This window comes from Sciurus carolinensis, chromosome 12, assembly GCF_902686445.1.
Source record: "Sciurus carolinensis chromosome 12, mSciCar1.2, whole genome shotgun sequence".
Classification (NCBI taxonomy): Eukaryota; Metazoa; Chordata; class Mammalia; order Rodentia; family Sciuridae; genus Sciurus; species Sciurus carolinensis.
Window position 1 is genome coordinate 12,703,324 of NC_062224.1, and position 20,415 is coordinate 12,723,738.

General features: G+C 37.1%; 1 protein-coding gene across 9 annotated transcripts in view; it reads left to right on the plus strand.

Annotated features, from left to right (window-relative positions):
• The first annotated feature begins 2,498 nt into the window (after positions 1–2,498).
• Positions 2,499–20,415, plus strand: part of Tasor2 (transcription activation suppressor family member 2) — a 65,174-nt gene continuing 47,257 nt past the window's right edge. For 4 of the 9 annotated variants that reach the window (XM_047519848.1, XM_047519844.1, XM_047519850.1 and 1 more), the window contains exon 1: positions 2,499–2,812. Coding sequence is in view for 2 of the 9 variants with exons in the window: in XM_047519844.1 (XP_047375800.1) it covers positions 2,752–2,812 (61 nt within the window). In the remaining 7 variants the exon portion in view is untranslated. Of the gene's footprint in view, positions 2,813–4,623; positions 4,752–20,415 lie in introns of all 9 variants that reach the window. The other 5 variants (XM_047519847.1, XM_047519849.1, XM_047519853.1 and 2 more) reach the window with 3 other exon arrangements.

Here is a 20,415-nt window from a genome sequence, read left to right on the forward strand (position 1 = left end):
TGCTCCACTATAAAAAATCCCAAACTCAGTGGTTTATGATACAGCATTAATGATCAGCCTTATCAATCTTCAGGACATCTAAGGTTTTGCTAATCTTGAGTTCAGTTGTGATTTGGCATCACATCTATTTCACATAGGGTTTTTTTTTAATACTGGGGATTGAACTAGGGTACTTTACTACTGAGCTACATCCTCAGACATTTTTATTTTTTGAGACAGGGTCTCACTATGTTGCTTAGGGTCTAATTGCTGAGACTGGCCTCAAACTTGCAATCCTCCTGCTTCAGTCTTCCAAGTTTCTGGGATCAGAGGTGTGCACCACCACATCCAACTCCACAAAGCTCTGTTCTGGAGACCTGGGCAGAAGGGGCAACAGCTACATGAGGCCTGTTTTCCTCATGAAGAATCACATGAAGATAAGAGCAGAGGCAAACTACACGAGTGCACTTAATACTCTTGTGTGATGTTTGCTAATATTCTATCAGCCAAAGAACTCACTTAACCAAAGTCAATATCAATGGAGAAGTAAACTTGGTCAATAGTGTGTGGGAAAATATTTGCAAAGACAAAATCCAAATTACCATGTTTAGCATTCCATTAGAAGGGTGTATGGCCAACAGAAATAACTGCACATGTGCTTCAAAAGACATAAATAAGAATGTTCAATGGCAGCATTATTTAAAATAGTCAAGAGCTGGAAACAATCCATATGTCCATCAAAGTGCCATGATTAAAGAAAATGTGCTATACCCATATACACAGCAGTGAAAAATGTAAGAACAGAAACACACAAAAACCTAATAAGTCTCATACACATGCAGAAATCTATTCAATTTGTGTTGAGTTCAAATTACCAACAAATACATGATAAAGATTAAGGAATCATACCTAGATAGCAATTATGATTTTTTTAAAAAAGGAAGATATTATCAGGAGTCAGAATAGTGATTGTAGGTGAGAGTGGTTGTAGGAGAGAGTGATGTCTTGGTCCATTTTCTGCTGCTTTAACAGAATACTACACACTGAGTAAATTAAAAATAGCAGCTTATTCTGCTTATAGTTCTGGATGTTAGAAAATCAAAGACCGAGGGGCTGCATCTGGTGAAGCCCTTTATGTTGCACTATTACATGGTGGAGGAGCAAGTGGGCACATGGCAGAGTGAGAGAACGCATCAGGCAGGCCAAACTTCATCCTTTCATTAGGAACCCATTACTAAGATAACTAATCCACTCCTGCAATAATCCATACACAAGACCAGAGTACTCATGACATAATCAACTTTCAGAAGTTCCACCTTAGTACTATTGCAATGGCAATTAAATTTCACGAAGTCTCAAAAGGAACATTCAAACCATAGTAGGGAAAATACTGAATGGGAAACACCAAAGGGAGCTTCTAGAAATTGGCAATGTTCTATTTCTTGACTTGGGTGGGGGTTTCATGAATATCTGCTTTAAGACAAATCATGAAACTAGACATTCTGGTTTTTTGTATTTTTAAAATACTGTCATTCTCTTTTCTTCAGTTATTTAACAAGGTTAATGTCACTTCTTATGGCCTTTCCACTTGTTTTGCCTTCTTCTGTGTTTGGCTCTTCCTCCAAATCTTCTAGGGATTCACCTGGTCATCTTCATCTCTGAATTTGAATGTCCCCTTTTCATTGAGACCTTATAGTTCTGCCTCTTCTGCTCTGTAGTTCTGGCCTCCAGCTTCCAACTCCATGCATCGGAATTTCCAGTTTGTCTTCTCGACATGCACTATCCGAAATTCTACTTTGTTATGGTGTTGGTTTATCTGTTTCTCATTCACCTCTAAATTCGATTATGGCTGCAGAGTCTTTGTCCAGCTTGTTCATGACTGTTAATTCCAGTGTCTAATGCTGCACCTGGTCACAATAAGCAGTGAAGTATCCCACCAAGTGACTAAATCTCTTTGTATTCCCCAAACATGTCAATGTCCTTGGCTCTACAGCCCCGGATTAACGTTATTTATGGTCACTCTAACTGTCCCCACAGATTATGGAGAGCTGTTCTAGGGAACCAGTGCAGCGACCGCGTGTTACATGCATTTTAACGTTTACTAATTTAAGATAAGGGCTACACTAGAAATGTCTTAACTGGCCAGAGAAAATAAGCGTCGTCCTGGAAGCTGAGGCAGGAGCCCGCAGCAGGGAAGGCGAGGAGTAGGCTAACTTCACTAACCACCCACATCCAGGGAAGCCACCTTGAGTCTCCCGCCGCTACCCGCCAGGCGCCTTCCGCATGCGGTTGGGCGCCAGTCTCGCGAGAAGCTGAGGCGCCGAATTCGTCCGTTCTAGCCAGAGACTCGCGCCTGCGCAGAGACGAGAAGCGAGCGCCGCGTGGACGCCGATGGCGGCTCGCGCCTGCGTCCTGGTTTCGCCCCCGTGATTGGCTCCCGTCTTTCAGCGGACGGGCAGTTCAGTTTTCACTTTCTCTCTTTTTCCGCACCCCTCCTCTTTTTCCTTGGGCCACAAGGTTTTACTTCCGGTTGCTGGAGCCCGGCAGCTAGAAAGTCGACACGTTCCTTCAGGCGGCGGGCGTCCCGGGGCTGGTTCTCGCCAGGGACTCAGGCGCGACGGGGCGCGGGGCCGGGCGCGACGTGGGCAGCGCGGCGTTCCTCTGACGAGGCGCTGTCTGCGCGAGGGCCGGAGACGACGCCTGGTTCCGTGCACACTTGCTGGCCAGCTGGCCGCCAGGCCCGGGAAGGAGGAGCGGACGCGCTGGAAAAGCATGGGAAGAAGAGTGCGCAGTGATCTCAAGTCCTCGGGGGCGGCGGCCGCGCCAGGGACAGGTAAACCCCATTCGGTGTTGGGGCGCCCTGGTGGCGCACCCCCGCAGGCACCCCGAGAAGAGCCGGTCCCGAGGACGAGCGCACCGCCAGCTGCCCGGCCGTGTGCGCCGCGGCCGTGGGCTGCGCCGCCGGGGTTCTGCGGTGATGCGCGGCGGGCGCGTTCCTGCCACCTGTTTGCAGTGCTGCGGGTGGGAGGGGTCCTTTCCGCCTGGCCACCTTCCGATGACTGCTTCACCCTGTCCCAGGTTCGCCGGCACAGAGATCTTAACCCTGGGACAGGTCCGTGCCGGGCTTCCAGATTGGTTTCTCCCCCTTCTCAGGCACAGAGTCCAAAACGGTTTACACATTTCGTTTGGGTTCGCCTGGCACAAGGCAGCTGCCTTCTCAGGGATAGGATAGTAAGTCCTTGGCTGAAGTCGCCCTGATTGGGTTTGGACCCGCCAGCACATCGTTTCCTAAAGGTTCATTATGAAGCCTGCTACTCAAGTTTCTTTCTTCAGAGACCATGGCAGTACATGACCTTTTTTTAAAAAAAAGTAAAAGCGCTGCCCATAGGGAAGGTCATTTAATAGCAAGTTGAAATAATGCATAAGGAATGTTCTAATAGGTTGGTTTGTGCAACCCAGCAGTTTGTCTGAAGGCGGCACCAACCAGCACTTTCTGGGAGAATGTGATTGATGAATATCAAAATTTGAGGTCGATAACTTGAAAATTCTCAAGGTTTTCTTAATCGCCATTTGTCTATTGGAAATTCATGTTTAAACCAGTCTTACTTTTCTTTTTTCGTAAGGTAAAATTAGAATGGTAGAGTTTATGAAAATGTGAAGTATTGTACAAGTACATGATAATACTGTAATAGTGTTAGTGATCTGAGGCTCCATAGTGTTCCCCTGAGAAAGCATTATAAAGGGAAGAGGGTGTGTGATATATTCAATATTGTAGAATAGGAGTCTGGTGTAATCATACCTGGGAGGTTTACAACAAAGCGAACTAACAGTGTAAGAATACTCTTCTCTTGAAAACCTGCCTTGTGGAAGTGAATAGCTGTGTATCATATCTCCAGTACATCAATAACTAACTACCCCAGGCCAGGAAAAAAAAAAAAAAGGTGACTTAAGTGTCCACAATTATTTCAAGGAAGACACACACAGTGTTTGAAATATATTTTCAGGGCATTTACCCAAATGTAACAAATGCTCTTTAAAAAGAGATATATTATGAGCATCTCCTGTAACCTGGGCGTATTTGCTTAAATTAATTAAAACCCAAAGTGGCTAAAATCTTGCCTGAGAATATTCATTAAATATAGTATGATATCTAGTTCGTATAATTAGACATTATATGTAGTTTGTTTCTCTGATGGTACATATTTATTTTCAAGATTTCCTTGTAACAGTGCTGCAGTGTTTGGTTTTTGTTGTTTTGATGCCATTACAAACATGCTTTAAGTACTCATATAGTGGTTTTGTAGAATGCAATCCTTATCAGGATGATCTCAAGTAATTGTACCCTTTTGAATTCACTTTCTCAAAAGGTGTGTTAGTCTTCCTGCTAGCCAGCAGTGGATGGTAAAAGTATTTTCTAAATATCTTACCCATTTAATAATTGAAACAAAACCCTTTTAATTTTTATCTTCTTTAATAATTAAGAAAGTCAAACATTTTTGACTAGGTCAAAATATCATTTGTGTACGTATTTACTGGGTTTGAACACTCTTTGAGCCATTTATTGTTTTAGTTATTGTAGCTTTATAATATATTTTGGTGCTTTCTTTTGAAAAAGCTTTAGGTTCTTTTGTGTTTTTCTTCCAGATGAAATTTAGAGCCATCTCTCCAAGTTCTATAGAAAATCTTGTTGGGATGTTGTTTGTGATTACATTGAATTTATAGATTAATTTAAGAAGAGACATTCTTTTGAGTTTTTCCTTTTAGGACAATAGGTATGTCTTCCTGTTTCCTTTAAAAACTTTTTGTTTTGTGTGAAATATGCTATTAATATGTACTGTTAAAAAAAAAAAAGTATATCTCTGTATGTTGCTTAGTAGAGGACCACAGGTATCTTGGAAAGATTTTGTGTCTATTCTAGGAGGAAATCATTCTTGGCTCCATCACCATAATTATATTAATTTCATGTTAATTATTCCCTTGCCTTCTATCATGTATTTTCTTAACATGTTAACATGTTGTTTACTTTCACTTGCTTTTGAACTTTATTTTTAAAGGTTTTTTTTTGTTTTTGTTTTTTTTGTTGTTGTTGTTGTGGATGGACACAATACCTTTATTTATTTTTGTGTGGTGCTGAGGATCGAACCCAGTGCCTCACACGTTCTAGGCAAGCGCTATACTGTTGAGACACAACCCCAGCCCTGAATCTTACTTAAATAGAACCATCGTATATATTCTGTCAGTTATTTTTGTTAAACATTGTTTCTGAGATTCATCCATGTAGTTCAGCAATTCAGAAACTGTTGGTCTCAGAATTCTCTTAAACTTTTAAAAACTGTTGGCGGGGTGCGGTGGCGCCCAACTGTAATCCCAGCGACTGGGAGGCTGAGGCAGGATTTTGAGTTCAAAGCCCGTCTCAGGAAAGGTGAGTTGTTAAGCAATCAGTGAGACCCTTTCTCTAAATAAAATACAAGATAGGGCTGGGAATGTGGCTCAGTGACTGAGTGCCCCTGAGTTTGACCCGTGGTACCAAAAAAAAAAAACTATTGAGGATCCCTAAGATCATTTGTTTATTTGGGTAATATCTGTTGGTAATTACTACACTAGATGTTAGAACTGACAAATTTAAAATATTTGTATGTATTAGTACCTTTAAAAAATAAGCCCATTACATCTAACATAGATAGCATTTTAATGACAACTACCCCCACTTCATTATTAGCAATGAATGGCACTGCTTTCCTCTTTGAAAATATCCTTAATGTCTCCTAGAATTCTACTTTGCATTTTCACATTCAGTCTCCTGCAATATATTGTTTTGGTCAAAGTACAGAGAAAAGCTGGTCTCTACTAAGTGGTTGGAAAAAGGAGAAATACTTTGAATGTCATTTTCAGGTAGTTATGTTTTTCTTTGATATTTGTCATTTATGATACTAACAGTTTCATAAAGGTTAACCTCAATGTAGAATGTGGAACAATATGAGTAAACTTCCTTTGCTCTATGACATTAACATCCATTGGTCTGTCTTACACTTTTAGGAAAAATATGCTTTTTCTCCTACTCATTGGTCATTTGGAAAATAATGCTTCACTGAATTATGCAGATCTTCTAGATGACAACCCATACCATTAAATAATATTTTTAAAAATCACGTATATTAGCATTATCACCACTTTGGGAACCCCTGCTGTAATTCATTCTTTTGCAGTGAAATATAATCCACTGATAAGAATATATTCTGTATTTATCCATGTTGGTTATTTCCATCATTAGCCTGTATGATTAGTGCTGCCATAAACATTCTTGTTCATGGCTCCAAGTGCATATATACAGTACTTTTACTCTGGCCCACTAGTAGTGAAATTGCTAGATCCTTTGGAAGACTGTGTTGAACTTTTATTAGATGCTACCATTTCCAAAGTGGTCGTTTTATCCTCCAGCAGTAGTGAATGAAACCTGTCAGCTCTCCACATATATATGACTTTGTCCAACTTACTGATTTTTGCCAGTGTAGCGGAAGTGAAAGAGTACATTATTTTGCTTACGAACTATTTCCCTGCTTACTTAAACAAATTGAGAATCTTTTCAAGTGTTTTTAGCCAAACATGTTTTCTTTATCTAGTAATGTTTATCTCATTCTTTCTGTACACTAGCTTGTAGGCATTTTTAAAAGTATGTGGTACCAGTTGATATATTCTTCCTGTTGCTATACCATGTTTTTTCTTAATATATCCTGAAAAATCTTCACAAATAAGGATATAGAAAACATACTTATTCTACAGCATAAAATAACAGTTTTCCACTGTGTGACTACCAGTTTTTTGTTGTTGTTTGTTTTTTTATTTTGAGAAAGGTTCTCACTGAGTTGTTTTGGGCCTTGCTAAGTTGCCGAGGCTGGCTTTGAACTTTCGATCATCCTACCTCAGTCTCCAGAGCCACTGGGATTACAGACATGCGCCACTGTGCCTGCAAGTTCTTAAGACAGTTGAATTTATCATTCTTAAGACAGTTGAATTTATCAATGTTTTCCTTGTAAAGGTTCTCTTCTATTTTCTTCAAAAATTCTTAGAGATTATTTCATGTTTATATATTTGGAATTGTTATTTGTGTGCATTGTTGGGTATAAATATAATTTTACTTTATTCTCATGGAGATAACTAATTGTGGAATTTGCCATTGAATTCACTTGGACCTAAAGTTTTGTCAGTGGCAGATGTTTGAATAGTAATTCAGTTTTTTTAGTGGTTACGAGATTACTCAGATTTTTTAAAAATTTTGTCAAGTTTGGTAAATTCTATTTTTCTAGGATTTTGTCTATTTCATCCAAATTTTAGTACATATCATCAGAGTTGTTGTGAGTGCCCTCTTACAGCAGTGCCATCTTACAATAGTATGATGACTTTAATTCTTTAGGATAAATACCAAAGAGTGGTATAGCTGGGTCATATAATGGTTATATATTTAATGTCTAAAGCATGTGTAATTATATTATTTATTTATTGGTACTGGGGATTGAACCCAGGGTGCTTTGCCACTGAGCTACATTCCCAGCCCTTTATTTTTTTATTTTGAGATAAGGTCTTGCTAAGTTGCTGAGGCTGACCTTGAACTTGCTTCAACCTCCAGAGCCACTGGGATTAGAGGCATGCACCTCCATGCCTGGCTCTTTTTAATTTTTGACATTAATTATTTAATGCTACTCCCCATTTCTTTTCTGTTCTTTTCTTCTTCTCCTTTCTTTTTTAGGTACAGGGGATTTAACCCAGGGGACTTAACCATTGAGCCACATCCCCAGGCCTTTTTTATAATGGTGTATTTTAGATAAGTCTCTTTTAAGGAGTCCCTGTTGGAATTTTTTTAAATGCAGTTTAAACAAGCTTTAGGTAGGACGTTATAGCTTATTTGCATTTAATGCAGTTGCTCTTATTTTGTATTTTATTTGCCCTATTCTATATTTCTTTCTATCTTGTTTTTATTCATATTGATTTAATATCTTTTATCATTCATTTTTTAATCTACCAATTTGGAAATTATATACTTTATTTCATATTTTTCCTAGAAATATGCATCCTTGATGTTTTAAAGTCTAAAATTAAATGATATCTTTATTTTCCTTAGAGCTGAACTTCATTCATCCTCTTCATGATTTATGTTACTTTTATTCTGTATTTGAATTCTTTTTTCCATATTTTTAATTGGTGCATTGTAGTCATGCATAATGGTAGGATTCGTTGTTACATATTTATGCATGCATACAGTGTAACAATATAATTAGGCCATTGTCATTTCCCAGTATTTTCCCTTCCTTTCCCTTCTCCCTCCCCTGTCCCTTTCTTCTATCTACTCATTTCCCTTTGGTTTTCATGAGACTTGCCTCCTCCCTACTTCTTTCTTTTCCTTTTCCCTCTTTAGCTTTCACATGTAAGAGAAAATGTGACTCTTGATCCTTCTTAGTTTGGCTTATTTTGCTTAACAAAATGGTCTCAAGTTTCAACCTTTTTTTTTTTTTTTTTTTTTGCAAATGATAACTATATTTTTTCTTTAGACCGAATAAAACTCCATTGGAGATGGGTATATATATCACATTTTCTTTATCCATTCACTCATTGATGGACACTTTCGCTGGTTCCATAGTTTGGCTATTGTGAATTGTGCTGCTATAAACATAGGTATGCATGTATTGCTGTAGTGTGATAACTTTAGTTCTTCAGGATAAATAGCAAGGAGGGTGTAGCTGGGTCATTTGGTGTTTGCATTCCTACTCTTTTGAGGAAGCTCCATACTGATTTCCATAGTAATTGTACTAATTTACAATTCTTTCAAGAGTGTAAAATGTTCTTTTTTCTGTACATCCTCTCCAACATTTTTATTATTTGTATTCTTGATGCCATTCTGACTGGAGTGAGGCAAAATCTCAGTGTAATTTTGATTTGCATTTCCCTAATTGCTAATGCTGTTGAATATTTTTTCATGTTTGTTGCACACTTGTATTTATTCTTCTGAGAGTCCCTGGTTAGTTCATTTGCCCATTTATTAATTGGGTTATTTATTTTGTTTTTTTGGTCCTAAGTCTTTCAAATTCTTTATATATTCTTGATATTAATCCTCTGTTAGAAGAGGAGCTAGCAAAGATTTTGTTATCATTCTGTAAGTTCCCTCTTGACATTCTTTATTGTTTTGGTTTTTTGATGTGCAGAAACTTTTTAATTTGATGCCATCCCATTTCTTAACTCTTGATATTATTTCCTGAGCTTTATGGTCCTATTGAGAAAGTTGTTTCCTGTGCCTTTATGTTGTAGTGTTGACCGAACACTCTTCTTGTAGGAGTTATGTGTAGTTTCTAATTCCTAGGTCTTTGATTCATTTTGAGTTGTTTTGTGTAGGTTGAGAGATAAGGGTCTAATCTCATTCTTCTGTGTGGATAACCAGTTTTGTATTTGAAGTTTTTTAAAAAATTTATTACCAGATAGATGGGAACCTACATTAGTTTTTTGTTGCTGCAAGAAGAAAAAAACCTGAGAAAAACAACTTAAAGGAGGAAAGATTTATTTTGGTACATGTTTTTGGAGTTGTCAGTCCATGGTTGGTTGGCTCTATTGCTGTGGCTCTGTGTAAGGCAGACCATAGTGGCAGGGAGCGTGGTGGAGCATGGCTGCTCACCTCATGAGAGCTAGGTAGAAGGGATTGGAGTCAAGATATAGTACCCAAGGGCACACCGTAAGTACACACTTTTTCCTACTAGATTCCACCTCCGACAGTTTCTACCACCTCCCAGTAGTCCTTTCAGTCATGAATCCGTCAGTGGATTAACCCATGAGGTCAGAACTGTCATGATCCAGCTCTCATCCCAAAGGCCCACCAATGAAATTTGTTGCATTGGGGAGGAAGCCTTCAGCACATGAGCCTTTCAGGGACATTCCAGATCCAGACCATTATAGAACCTGTTTAGAATTGCATTTTATAGACAGTGCTTATTCATATTTCCCACATTTTTGCTACTTTCTCCCTTATTAATTGCCTCTCTTCTTTTATTCTGTCTGGAACCATTTTCCTTTTGCTTTCCTTCTGTACATCCTGTGGAAAGGCTTTTGTTGAAGGTCTTTGGATGAACTCAGTTTTTGTTCACCTAAAGGTGTCTTTCACTGTCATTCTTGAAAAATGTATTTGATGAATATAGAAGTTTAAGTTGGTAAGGATCTTCTTTTAGCATGCTGGAGATTTCATTCTTGTCTTTGACTTCTAATAGTGCTATTAAGTTACCTCTTAGTCTTGTTAGTTTCTTTTGCATATTGCTATTGATATTTTTCTTTTTGTCTTTAGCTTCCTGCCATTTTGCTCACCTGTGTCTGTCTGTCTTATACCAACACCATTTAGAAGTTTACTTTATTTAATAGACCCAAATAAGCTTCATACTAATGAAATGGTAAGCATTTTTAAATGTTTTTGAAAGTATACCCTAAAAACTAACATAAAATGTAATTTAATATTAATTAAGTCTTTGAGGGAAAGAAGGGAATGACTTCTAAACCAGAAACCATAGAGGAAAAAACATAAACACTGATGGATTTGACATCTTTTCAGTGTTGTTATAATCAGTCTTTTTATTATAATTATTAAGCATATAAATTATACAGATTAATGGGTTCAGTGTGACATGCATATTTCTGTATTTTGTTTGAGCTTTTGTTTGACTTCTTCAATACGTAAATGAGAAGTGTTTTTAAATGTGGTAATAGGCTACTAATAATTCTTTAAAGTGTGAATTTCTGGGCTGGGGTTGTTGCTCAGTGGTAGAACGCTCACCTAGCAAGGGTGAGGCCCTCGGTTCGATTCTCAGCACCACATAAAATAAAATAAAGGTATTTTGTCTACCTACAACTAAAACAAAAAAAAAATTTTTTTTAAGTGTGAATTTCCATTGTGCGTTCTTTTTATCTCATTGCATTAAGGTAAGTTTTTTAATTGCCTACATAGTAAATATCTTCTTACAAATACAGAAAAAAATTTCTAAAACTTTAAAATACCAAAGGCAATTTACACCAGTGTGTTTGGAAACTATATAAATATAATCTACCATTATTGTTCTAAATCAAAGAAATAATCTGAATAAACCAGTAATGATGAAAAAAAAAGACTACTCATAGCTCTGCTCTCTCTTACACCTTACTCTTTGTTCCAAATATTTTCTTTTTCCATAATTATAATTGCTATAAGATTAGCAATTTAATTATTAGTCTTTTCAAAGAACCAGGTTTTGCTTATATTGATTTATTAGGTTGAATTTTTATTTTTAAGTTGGCTTCTTTTTTTTAATTACTACTTTTCTCATAAGAAATGTGTCTGGAGTGTACTTTGTTTTCACCTAATAAGATTTAATAATATTTAGTTGGATAATTCAATCTCTTGCTAATAATCTATTTTCTGTTCCTTGGCATGGTGAAATAGACTGCGTTTAGAACCTTTGTACACCTGTTCCTTCATTAGAAGGAATTAAGACTAATTCCTGAAGCCCGGTGTGTTCGGTTGAGGCACCTATTTCACTTCTTGGAAATGCCCTACTTCTTTATGCCCTTCTTTATGTCTCACTAAGTTGCCCAGGCTGGCCTAGAACTTGTGATCCTCTTGCTGTGACCTCCCAAGTTACAGGCATGTGCCACTGCAGCAAGAATAAAATTTTTGCTAGGTGTAAGATTATAGTTATCAGTCTGATAAACGAACTTTTTAGAGTATTTTGAATTTTGAGAATGTTAAAACAATTTTTACAAACTGAGTAATTAACCAAACCCTAGAGTAAGCTAACTGCAATTAAATGAAAAAGTCAAGAGTACATAGATATAATTCATTTTACTCAATGATTATAATCTCCAAAAAAAATTTTTTTAAAGACACTTTCTCTCCACCAGTTAAATAAAATGCCCTAAGTGAATGTGTTATTTTAAATAACAAATAATTGCTGGGCAGGAGGCTGAGGCAAGAAGAATCACAAGTTTGTGATCCTAAGTAACTTAGACCTTGTCTTAAAATAAAAAATAAAAAAAGGACTGGGGATGTAACTCAATGAGAGAGTAACCCTTGGGTTCAATACTCAGTACTGAAATAATAATAATAACAATAGTAATAATAATTAAATAACATACTTAGTCTATATAATTTTTTAATTTAAGTAATTTGCTTTATGAGTTCAAATTATCCTATATATGTTGTATACAACACAATTGTAATGATTCATTCAATCTACTAATTGATTACATCCAGGAAGTGTATTGTAAGTGGTTATCTTAGGTTACTTAGTTTAAGCATATGTTAATGAGTAGGAAGTGAAGACATCCTTAGATCAAGGCCAAGTACTTCACTTCCTACCCCTATTGGATTTTATCTTTGGTGCGTTTTGGGGGCTGCATAAGTTAGTGGAAGGGAGGATCTCCCATCCCTAATTACAGGTGCTGTTAACATCTCTTAAGGATGCGTGAAGTATTCAAAATCATATTCAGTAGGCTTGTTTTATAAAACCCCATGAAATCATATATAGCAAGACTGTGTAGACAACAGTGGAACAATGATTTAGAATAACTTGAGGTCACTGTAGTGAAAAGAACCCGGACTTCAGAATCAACCTGGATTTGTAATCTGGTATCGTTGCTGGGTACCTGCAGGCAGGAATGCGCGCCGTAAAACCTCAGGGAAACCGCACCCCCAGAGCGGTCCCAGGGGCACCCGAGAAACACAGGACCTTGGCTCGCCTGCCTGTGGCCCCCAGGCTTGCGACCCCCTGGCTTGCGACCTGAGCGCGAGGCGGGCACGCCCGGCTGCTCGCGGAGCCCCGCCCTTGTTGACTTTCAAAAGGCGCGGGCCCGCGACCTGCGCACCTCGCCCGCCCGCGGCTCCCCGTGTGGCCTGCAGATGCCGGCCTGCCCGGCACTTTGGCCTGGGTGGGCGGGAGGGGGCCCGAGGGGCTGCCGGCCGGGCAGAGGCACAGCCCCCTCCCCCGCGCACCATGAGGTGAGGAGGGAGGCGGCCGCCTCCTGCAGCTGCCGGGGGCGGGGGGCAGCCGCTGACTTACCCGGCTGGCCTGCGGAGGGGGCTTGTGCTAGGGCCTGGGGTGCGAAGGAGCCTGGATGTGGGCCACTCGGGTTTATCTTCAGGAGAAGGTTAGCGAGCGAAGCATTGGCAGGGCCACATCAGGTCTGTGCCGCTGAGACCCGGTTTCGGTAGACAGGGTTTGTTGGGATTTGAAGGTGTACTGAAGCGCTTCACTCGTGATTCTCACTGGGCTGTACGGTTGTGGTAGACTCCAAGAACTGCACTGTGTGTGTATGTGGACCTACCGTGGTTAAGGCCATCCAGTGAAACGTAGAACAGTGACTCGAGTGGACTTTGAGCTTCAAATAATAGCAAGATGTACCTTGGGTTTTATTCCTGTTGTGTGTAATCTCCACTTCAGAAAATATGTAAATTTTTGTACATGGGAGAATTTCCTAAATGAATTTTACAATTTCTATGAATCACACATTTCTCATTATGTCATTTAAAACGTTTTAATAGAAATGTTTTGTATGAGTCTCTTTGTAACTTGTGGGAAATACTATTTCTGTTTTACTTTTTTGTGTTTTGTGGAAGTTATACCTTGCTGCTACTTAGAGCTGTGCTCCCAAAATGAAAATAGCTCTATTTCTTCCAGATTATATTTATATTTATTTAAAATTTTAGGTAATACATAAGTTAAAAGAAATAAAGCAATAAAGAACTTGGCCCACCCAAAGATAACTTTGTATTTTATTATTTACTGCTGGACACTGAGGTACTTTGGTGAACAAGACACAGTATTTGCGTCTTTGAATGTCACATTGTAGGCGGGGGAAATAGACTCCCCCACCACAAAACAAAACATCTACTTTAGGTGGGTGATCAGAGAGTAGGAAGTCAGGGGAATCCGTGACAAGGTGAGGTATAAGAAATCAGCAGGAACCAAATTATACTTGTCTATGGCAGGAAGCACATGTATTTTGAGGGCAGTGGGAGGCAATGGGTTTGGTTTGGTTTGGTTTTGGTACCAGGAATTGAACCCAGGGGTGCTTAACCCCTGAGCTACATCCTCAGCTCTTTTTATATTTTATTTTGATACAGGGTCTCACTAAAGGTTGGCTTTAAACTTGTGATTCTCCTGCCTTAGCTTCCAGAGTTATTGGGATTACAGGTACCTAGTGAGGCAAATGGTTTTAAGCTGAGAAATGAAGTGATCTGGGAAACTAATTCATTAAGTATTTTTCTAATACTCACTGTGTACCAGACACTGTTCTGAGCACTGAGAATACAGCATTGAAAAGGACAACAACCCTGTATTCATGAAGTTAATCATCTAGTGTTGGAAGATAGATAAAATTATTAGTTATTGATGTGTGTTACACAGAAGATGACTATTATTATAATTGTGGTATGTGTTAAAAGAATTGATATAGGTAGACAGTGCTTCTCTTTTGTAATCTGCTTTTCTTTCTGCTAAACAATTTATGTAGGACAGTTTCCTGTTACTAAATAAGCAGATTTCTAAGATTAAGTATGGTAGAAATAACATACCCAAATAAAAAATGCTGTGCAGCAACAAAAATTTACATATGATAAGGCTCCTGCTGGGAAATAATTGTAATTTCTTTTTGACACACCAGCTTGTGATTCTTCTCCCTCATTTCACACCACAACAGCTCTTTTGTAGTTTAGTTATGGATTTACTATTGTGAACCATTTCTTTTATTCCGAGAATGTTTTGTTTGTCAGGTTTTGATATTAGAATTTGACTGCTTTGTGAAAATAATTGGGACGTTTTATTTCTGAGTTTTAGAACAGATTATTTAGCATATACATTATTCTTTCATTCAGTTACCAAATACATATTTATTAAACACCCATTATGTGCTAGCATTTTGCTAAATACTAAATAATCAATGGCAAACAAAACATTAATGATTTTTGTTGTCACAGCGTTTCATTTGTAAGGAGAAAGACATTAGTTGTTTATATGTACCAATCAGTTTTTTATTATAGTGACCATAATACCTGACAAGAACAACTTAGAGAACAAAAGTTTATTTTGGTCTCAAGATTTCAGATGTTCAGTCCCTGAGGTGATGCAGACTATCCTGGTGGAAGAGTGTGGATGAGGAAAACTGTCAGCTCATGGCAACCAGGACGCTGAGAGAGGGGGAGGGAAGGAGACTGTGCATGTGCACCAGAAGCCAGAGACAAAATATGATCCGAGGGCATACCCTTATTGATCTGCTTCCTTCAGCCATGATCCACCTGCCCACAGTTACCACCCGATAGTCCATTCAGATTACTAACCCCAAATGACTTAATCCACGATGAGTTTACAGCTCTTATAATCTTATCATCTCACCTCTGAGCATTACTGCATTGCCTAACACATGTGCTTTTCCAGGGACATTACAGATCCAAACCATAGCATTATAGATTATGGTAAATACTATGAAAAGGGCAATGTACTTTGAGAGACTATCATCGAAGATCTACTTTAGATTAATAATATTTTATTTTATTTATTTTTTTTGGGTGCTGGGGATCGAACCCAGGGCCTTGTGCTTGCAAGACAAGCACTCTACCAACTGAGCTATCTCCCCAGCCCCCCAATATTTTATTTTTTGAGTAAATAGTTTTTGATTACATATGTAATACATTTTAATTCATTTAAAATTAATACAATATGTTAAAGATTTGGTGTGTAACTAGGACTATGGTAGATAAATAAGAAAATAAGTTGAAATAAATTATGACAATAATAATTACCATAGTAAGTGATGTGTATGTATGTGTATGTTATATGAATATGTTCAATTGAGGATTGAACATACTAAGCAAGTGCTTTACACTGAGCTACATTCCTAGGCTCCTATATTTTTTAATTCAAAAAATTAAGATGGGTTAACTAGGCACTTCTGGTTTGACATGTCCAATTATACACCCCTTCAGAAATTCTTCTCTGATTATAGTAAACGAATAAATATATAAATGCACATAAATCCAAGAGGAAGAGTGAGGAAAAGACAAGTGAAATCAGTAGTTGCAAAACTAGGGGGGAACTGGGAAAGTATTATATGATTGAAGGATTAGAGAATGGAAAGACTAAAGAGAGGTATGCCAACAGGAAACAAGCTAAATCTAACCATAGAATCCGGAAAAGGCTCAAGAGTTAGAGGCACTGAATACTTTTCAAGGCAAGAATACAGGGGTGGAAATAGAAGGGTTGGTTCTTGGTCTTTAGTAACATAGATGACCTTGATCCCTTTCTCCACTGTCATATACCCAGACAACCACTTCTCCATACTGACTAAAGACGGAAGTTTGGCCCTCAGGCTTTCAATCCCTGAGCTGGAGGTGAACTTCTAAATGATACTTAGGAATAAGTGAAAATCTCTGTGCTGAACCGTAAAATCCACAGCTGTCTTTTGTTGCTTGGCTCCCAGAACTAATAGTCAAACTCATGTGCCCCTAAACAGAATATTAAAGATTATTTTTTGTGGAAACTGACCAGCTCATGGCAAAATATTTAACAGCTGTGGACTGTAGAAATTCATCGGATTCAACAACTAGGTTCCCATCAGATCCCCTGGAGGTAAGAAATGTTGATCAAGAAGCACTGTCCTGCACTACAACTGAGGCAGCTTTTAATGCCTCACATCTAAAAAGAAATGTATAGCCAAGATTATCAGCCCTTCAATAAAATTTCTAACAAAAGAGATCAAATAGGAAATAAACAATTAGAAAAGAAAAGGAGTTTGGTAGAAATAGATTTACTGAAGGAAACAAAAGAAACTTCAACAAAATATTGTATCTTTAAAAAGAAGAGATTACATTTATGAAAGATGAAGAGGTTCTAATTTTAAAAGAATTTATTCAGAAAATAAGAAAAATTAAAAGAATTATTAAAAATTTCTAATTCAAGATTTAGACAATAAGGCTAAAGAATTCTCTCCAGATTTTCAGATTAGAAATGTTCAACCTGTACTTTGGGGTTTCCTTTGTGTCTAAATACATAATCTGTAGGATTTGGTCTTGGGTGGGTTTGTTTTGACTCAACTGTGGAGGTATGATTTTCATACAATAAAGTGAACCAATGAATTTTGGTAAGTGTATGCACTGTGTAGATACCATACTAATAAAACTGTAGGACACTTCCATCACCCCAGAAAATTTTCTTGTGCTTACCCAGTTGCAGTCAACCTCACAGCCCTGCTCTTGCCCTGGTAGGATTTCTATTTCTTTGGATTAATTTTGCTGGTTTAAGAACTTTGTATAAATGGAATTCTGTAGTGTATACTCTTTGTGTCTGAATTCTTTTGCTCAGTTTAATGTTTTTGAGACATGTGGTTTTATCGACAGTTTTTTTTTTTTCTTCATTTCTTGATAGTATTATGTTATATGAATGTACCATAGTTTGTCCACAAAAAGGATTGCAAATGAAGTTCAGAGCAACATTATTCATAATAGTCTAAAATTGAAAAACTGCTGTTCCATTTGTCCCTCATTTGCCAACATTTGATATTTTCATTCTTTTTAGTTTTGGTCATTTCAGCAGATACTATTTTGTCATGGTTTTAATTAGCATTTCTCTGATAATTAGTTTCTTAATGATTCTTTTTTGAAGATCAGAAGGTTTTAATTTTCATTAGATCAGTGTATTTGTCTTTTTTTTTTTCTATAGTCATTAATTTTGAACCCTGTGAAAACTTTTTGTATCCAAGAGTAAAGATTTTTTTTTTCTGGTAGAGGCTTTATGGTTTTTGCATTTACGAATATATGTGCAATCCATTTCCAGTTTAAATTTTGTGGTTCAGTATTGCCAAAAATGAGTATCTGGACTCTTCTGTTCTGTTAATCTATATGCATTATCTTTACATTTTTACCACATTATCTTGTATTATCTTGACTACCTACTTTGTAGTAGTAATTCTTGAAATTAGGTAGTGAGCCATTTGTTCTTTTACAAAATTATCTGGCTATTGTGAATCCTTGGATTCTTACATAAGTTTTGGAATCAGATCATTAGTTTCTGCACACTTGTATTATATTGAATTTATAGCTCATTTTTATATCTTTAACATCTTATAGCAGAGTTATAAAGCTGAGCAGTAGTATCACAGAATACAAGCATGGATTGAAGCTGAAGGACAGAATGCTCCATGAAGGATCATGAAGGATGCTTCTAAGAAAAAGGAAACTACTCAAATCAGACCAAAAAACAAAAACAAAAAAACATTGATCCATCTCTATCCAGAGGATATTTTTAGTTCTCTGAGAAATTTTCAAATTGAGATAATGATTGATAACTGAAATTTAAACAGGCCATTTTAAATTCAGAAAAATAAAACATGATGTAAGAAAGGAGCATGACTACCCAGAATGACTCAGCCATGATTAATATACACACTTAAGTAGTGAAACTTTGAATACTGGTATAACAAAATAGTGATTTACAATGAGGGGATGGGGCAGAGAAGCTACTTTTGTGGGTGAGGGAGATGTTTTCCATTAACAGAATGTCTAGAATGTATATGTGTATTTTACTGGGAGACAAAGTTTTGCTAGAAGATACAGCTGAAGTTCAAGGTGGTTGGCAAATGATGCTAGCACATAGCAAGCACCCAACAAATGTTAACCATTATTATCATTAATAACAGTAGCTTCCTTGCTGATAAGTACATAATAGGATAGATTATGTTTTTTTTAGCAACAAATTTTAAAAAATTTAGCAAATTACCTAGTCTCAGTATATAATGTCTCGGCATAACAAGCCTTCCTCAGTAGGGCAGTTTATAGGTCATAGTGTTAGAACTGAAAGGAGCCTTGGAAAGGTCATTACAACTAAATGAGGCCTTAGAGAATATAAATAACTTTTTAAAAATTCATCAGTTAGTACGCTACAGCCACATATTAAAGTTGTTTAAGCAGTAATGTTTCAAAAAGTCCAGAGACAGGGCAACTCCAGACAGTTGATTTAGTGACTAAAAGATTTCATCAAGGATCAAAGTTATTATCTGTTTCCTTCTGTCCTCAGTGTGTTGGCTGATCAGTTCTGAATTGGTTGCAGGAGGTTCAAGGCAGCACATCTTCAGATAAGGTCCTAAGACTACAATGTAGAGGCCAGAAGGGTACATTTTTTCCTCTTGCCCTTTTGTAAGAGAACTTCCCCAGAATACTGTCTGTAGATGTTGATTTACAGCATTGACTTACTGGTTTATTTAAAACAGTCTCTAGCCAAAGGGAATAGAGTTATCATAATTAGTTTAATTAAACTTTCTCAATTCTCTCCTGAAGCATAGGATCACCCATACCTTAGAAATATTGTAGTTTGGGGAAAAGGAAAGAGGGGCATGATTGTTAAAAAGTCGGCCAACAGTCATTTTCACACCAGGGTCCAGAGAAAGCTAGTGGTAAAGCCTACCTGATCCCTAATTTAATTTTCCTCTCTTGACATAGATAATTTATCCTTATTTGCTTATTTAATTGACATCATCAACATAGCTACTTTTTCTAAAAGATCTCCCATATATTCACACAATTCTAAACATCTTGGGAAAAAGGTATGTTGTGCATGCTGTTCTTTTTGTAAAGTGTATTGAAATCATGAAGTAATAATTGTTTAGAACACAATACCGTAAAGCCCTTGATTAAAACTGAAAACCTTACATCTTTTTCTTTGCTCTTTTTTTTCCTCTTCTCACCCTCATTAATCATATGAAGCTACTTGAGGTTTCTTTAGTGTATCATGTTTTTAACTCTACATTTGATCATACTATTTCTACTATCTAGATAACATAACACACTAGTTCATCCTTTTTGATTTATCACTTAAATATCTCATATTTCAAGAATTAATGACCTCTTTTCAGACTTATCTCTACCTCCATTAGATTGGTTATACCACTGTGCATTCACTCTATTATGTTCTAGATACTCCTACACATTTACAGTACTGATTTCTTTGCATGTGTCTTTTATAGTCTGAGCTCTTTTAACTTATTTATTTTCAGTAGATCATTTCTCATTTGTCTTGATAAATTAAAGGTATGTCATAGTATTGGATACATAATACCACTCATAGTTTTGTTTAATGAATTTACTGATGGGGGGTGGGAATGATTTTTTTTTTCATTGTGTTCTACTTGATTTTGTTATTTTTAACCAAATAAAGATGTGGTTCTATGTCCTGCTTTTCATTTAAAAAGATTTTCTTTTTCATTGAGGCAAAAGTGATTCCTAAAAGCACAGGAATCTATTTCTGTGTACAAGTTTTCACTAGAAGTTAGACTCTTGGAGGAAAAATATTTCAAAGTATGCTACTGCTTTATAGTACAAATTTAGTACTTAGTTGTAGAGATTTCTCAAAGGACGTGAATTAACTATAGAATCATTCTTCATGCAAATTA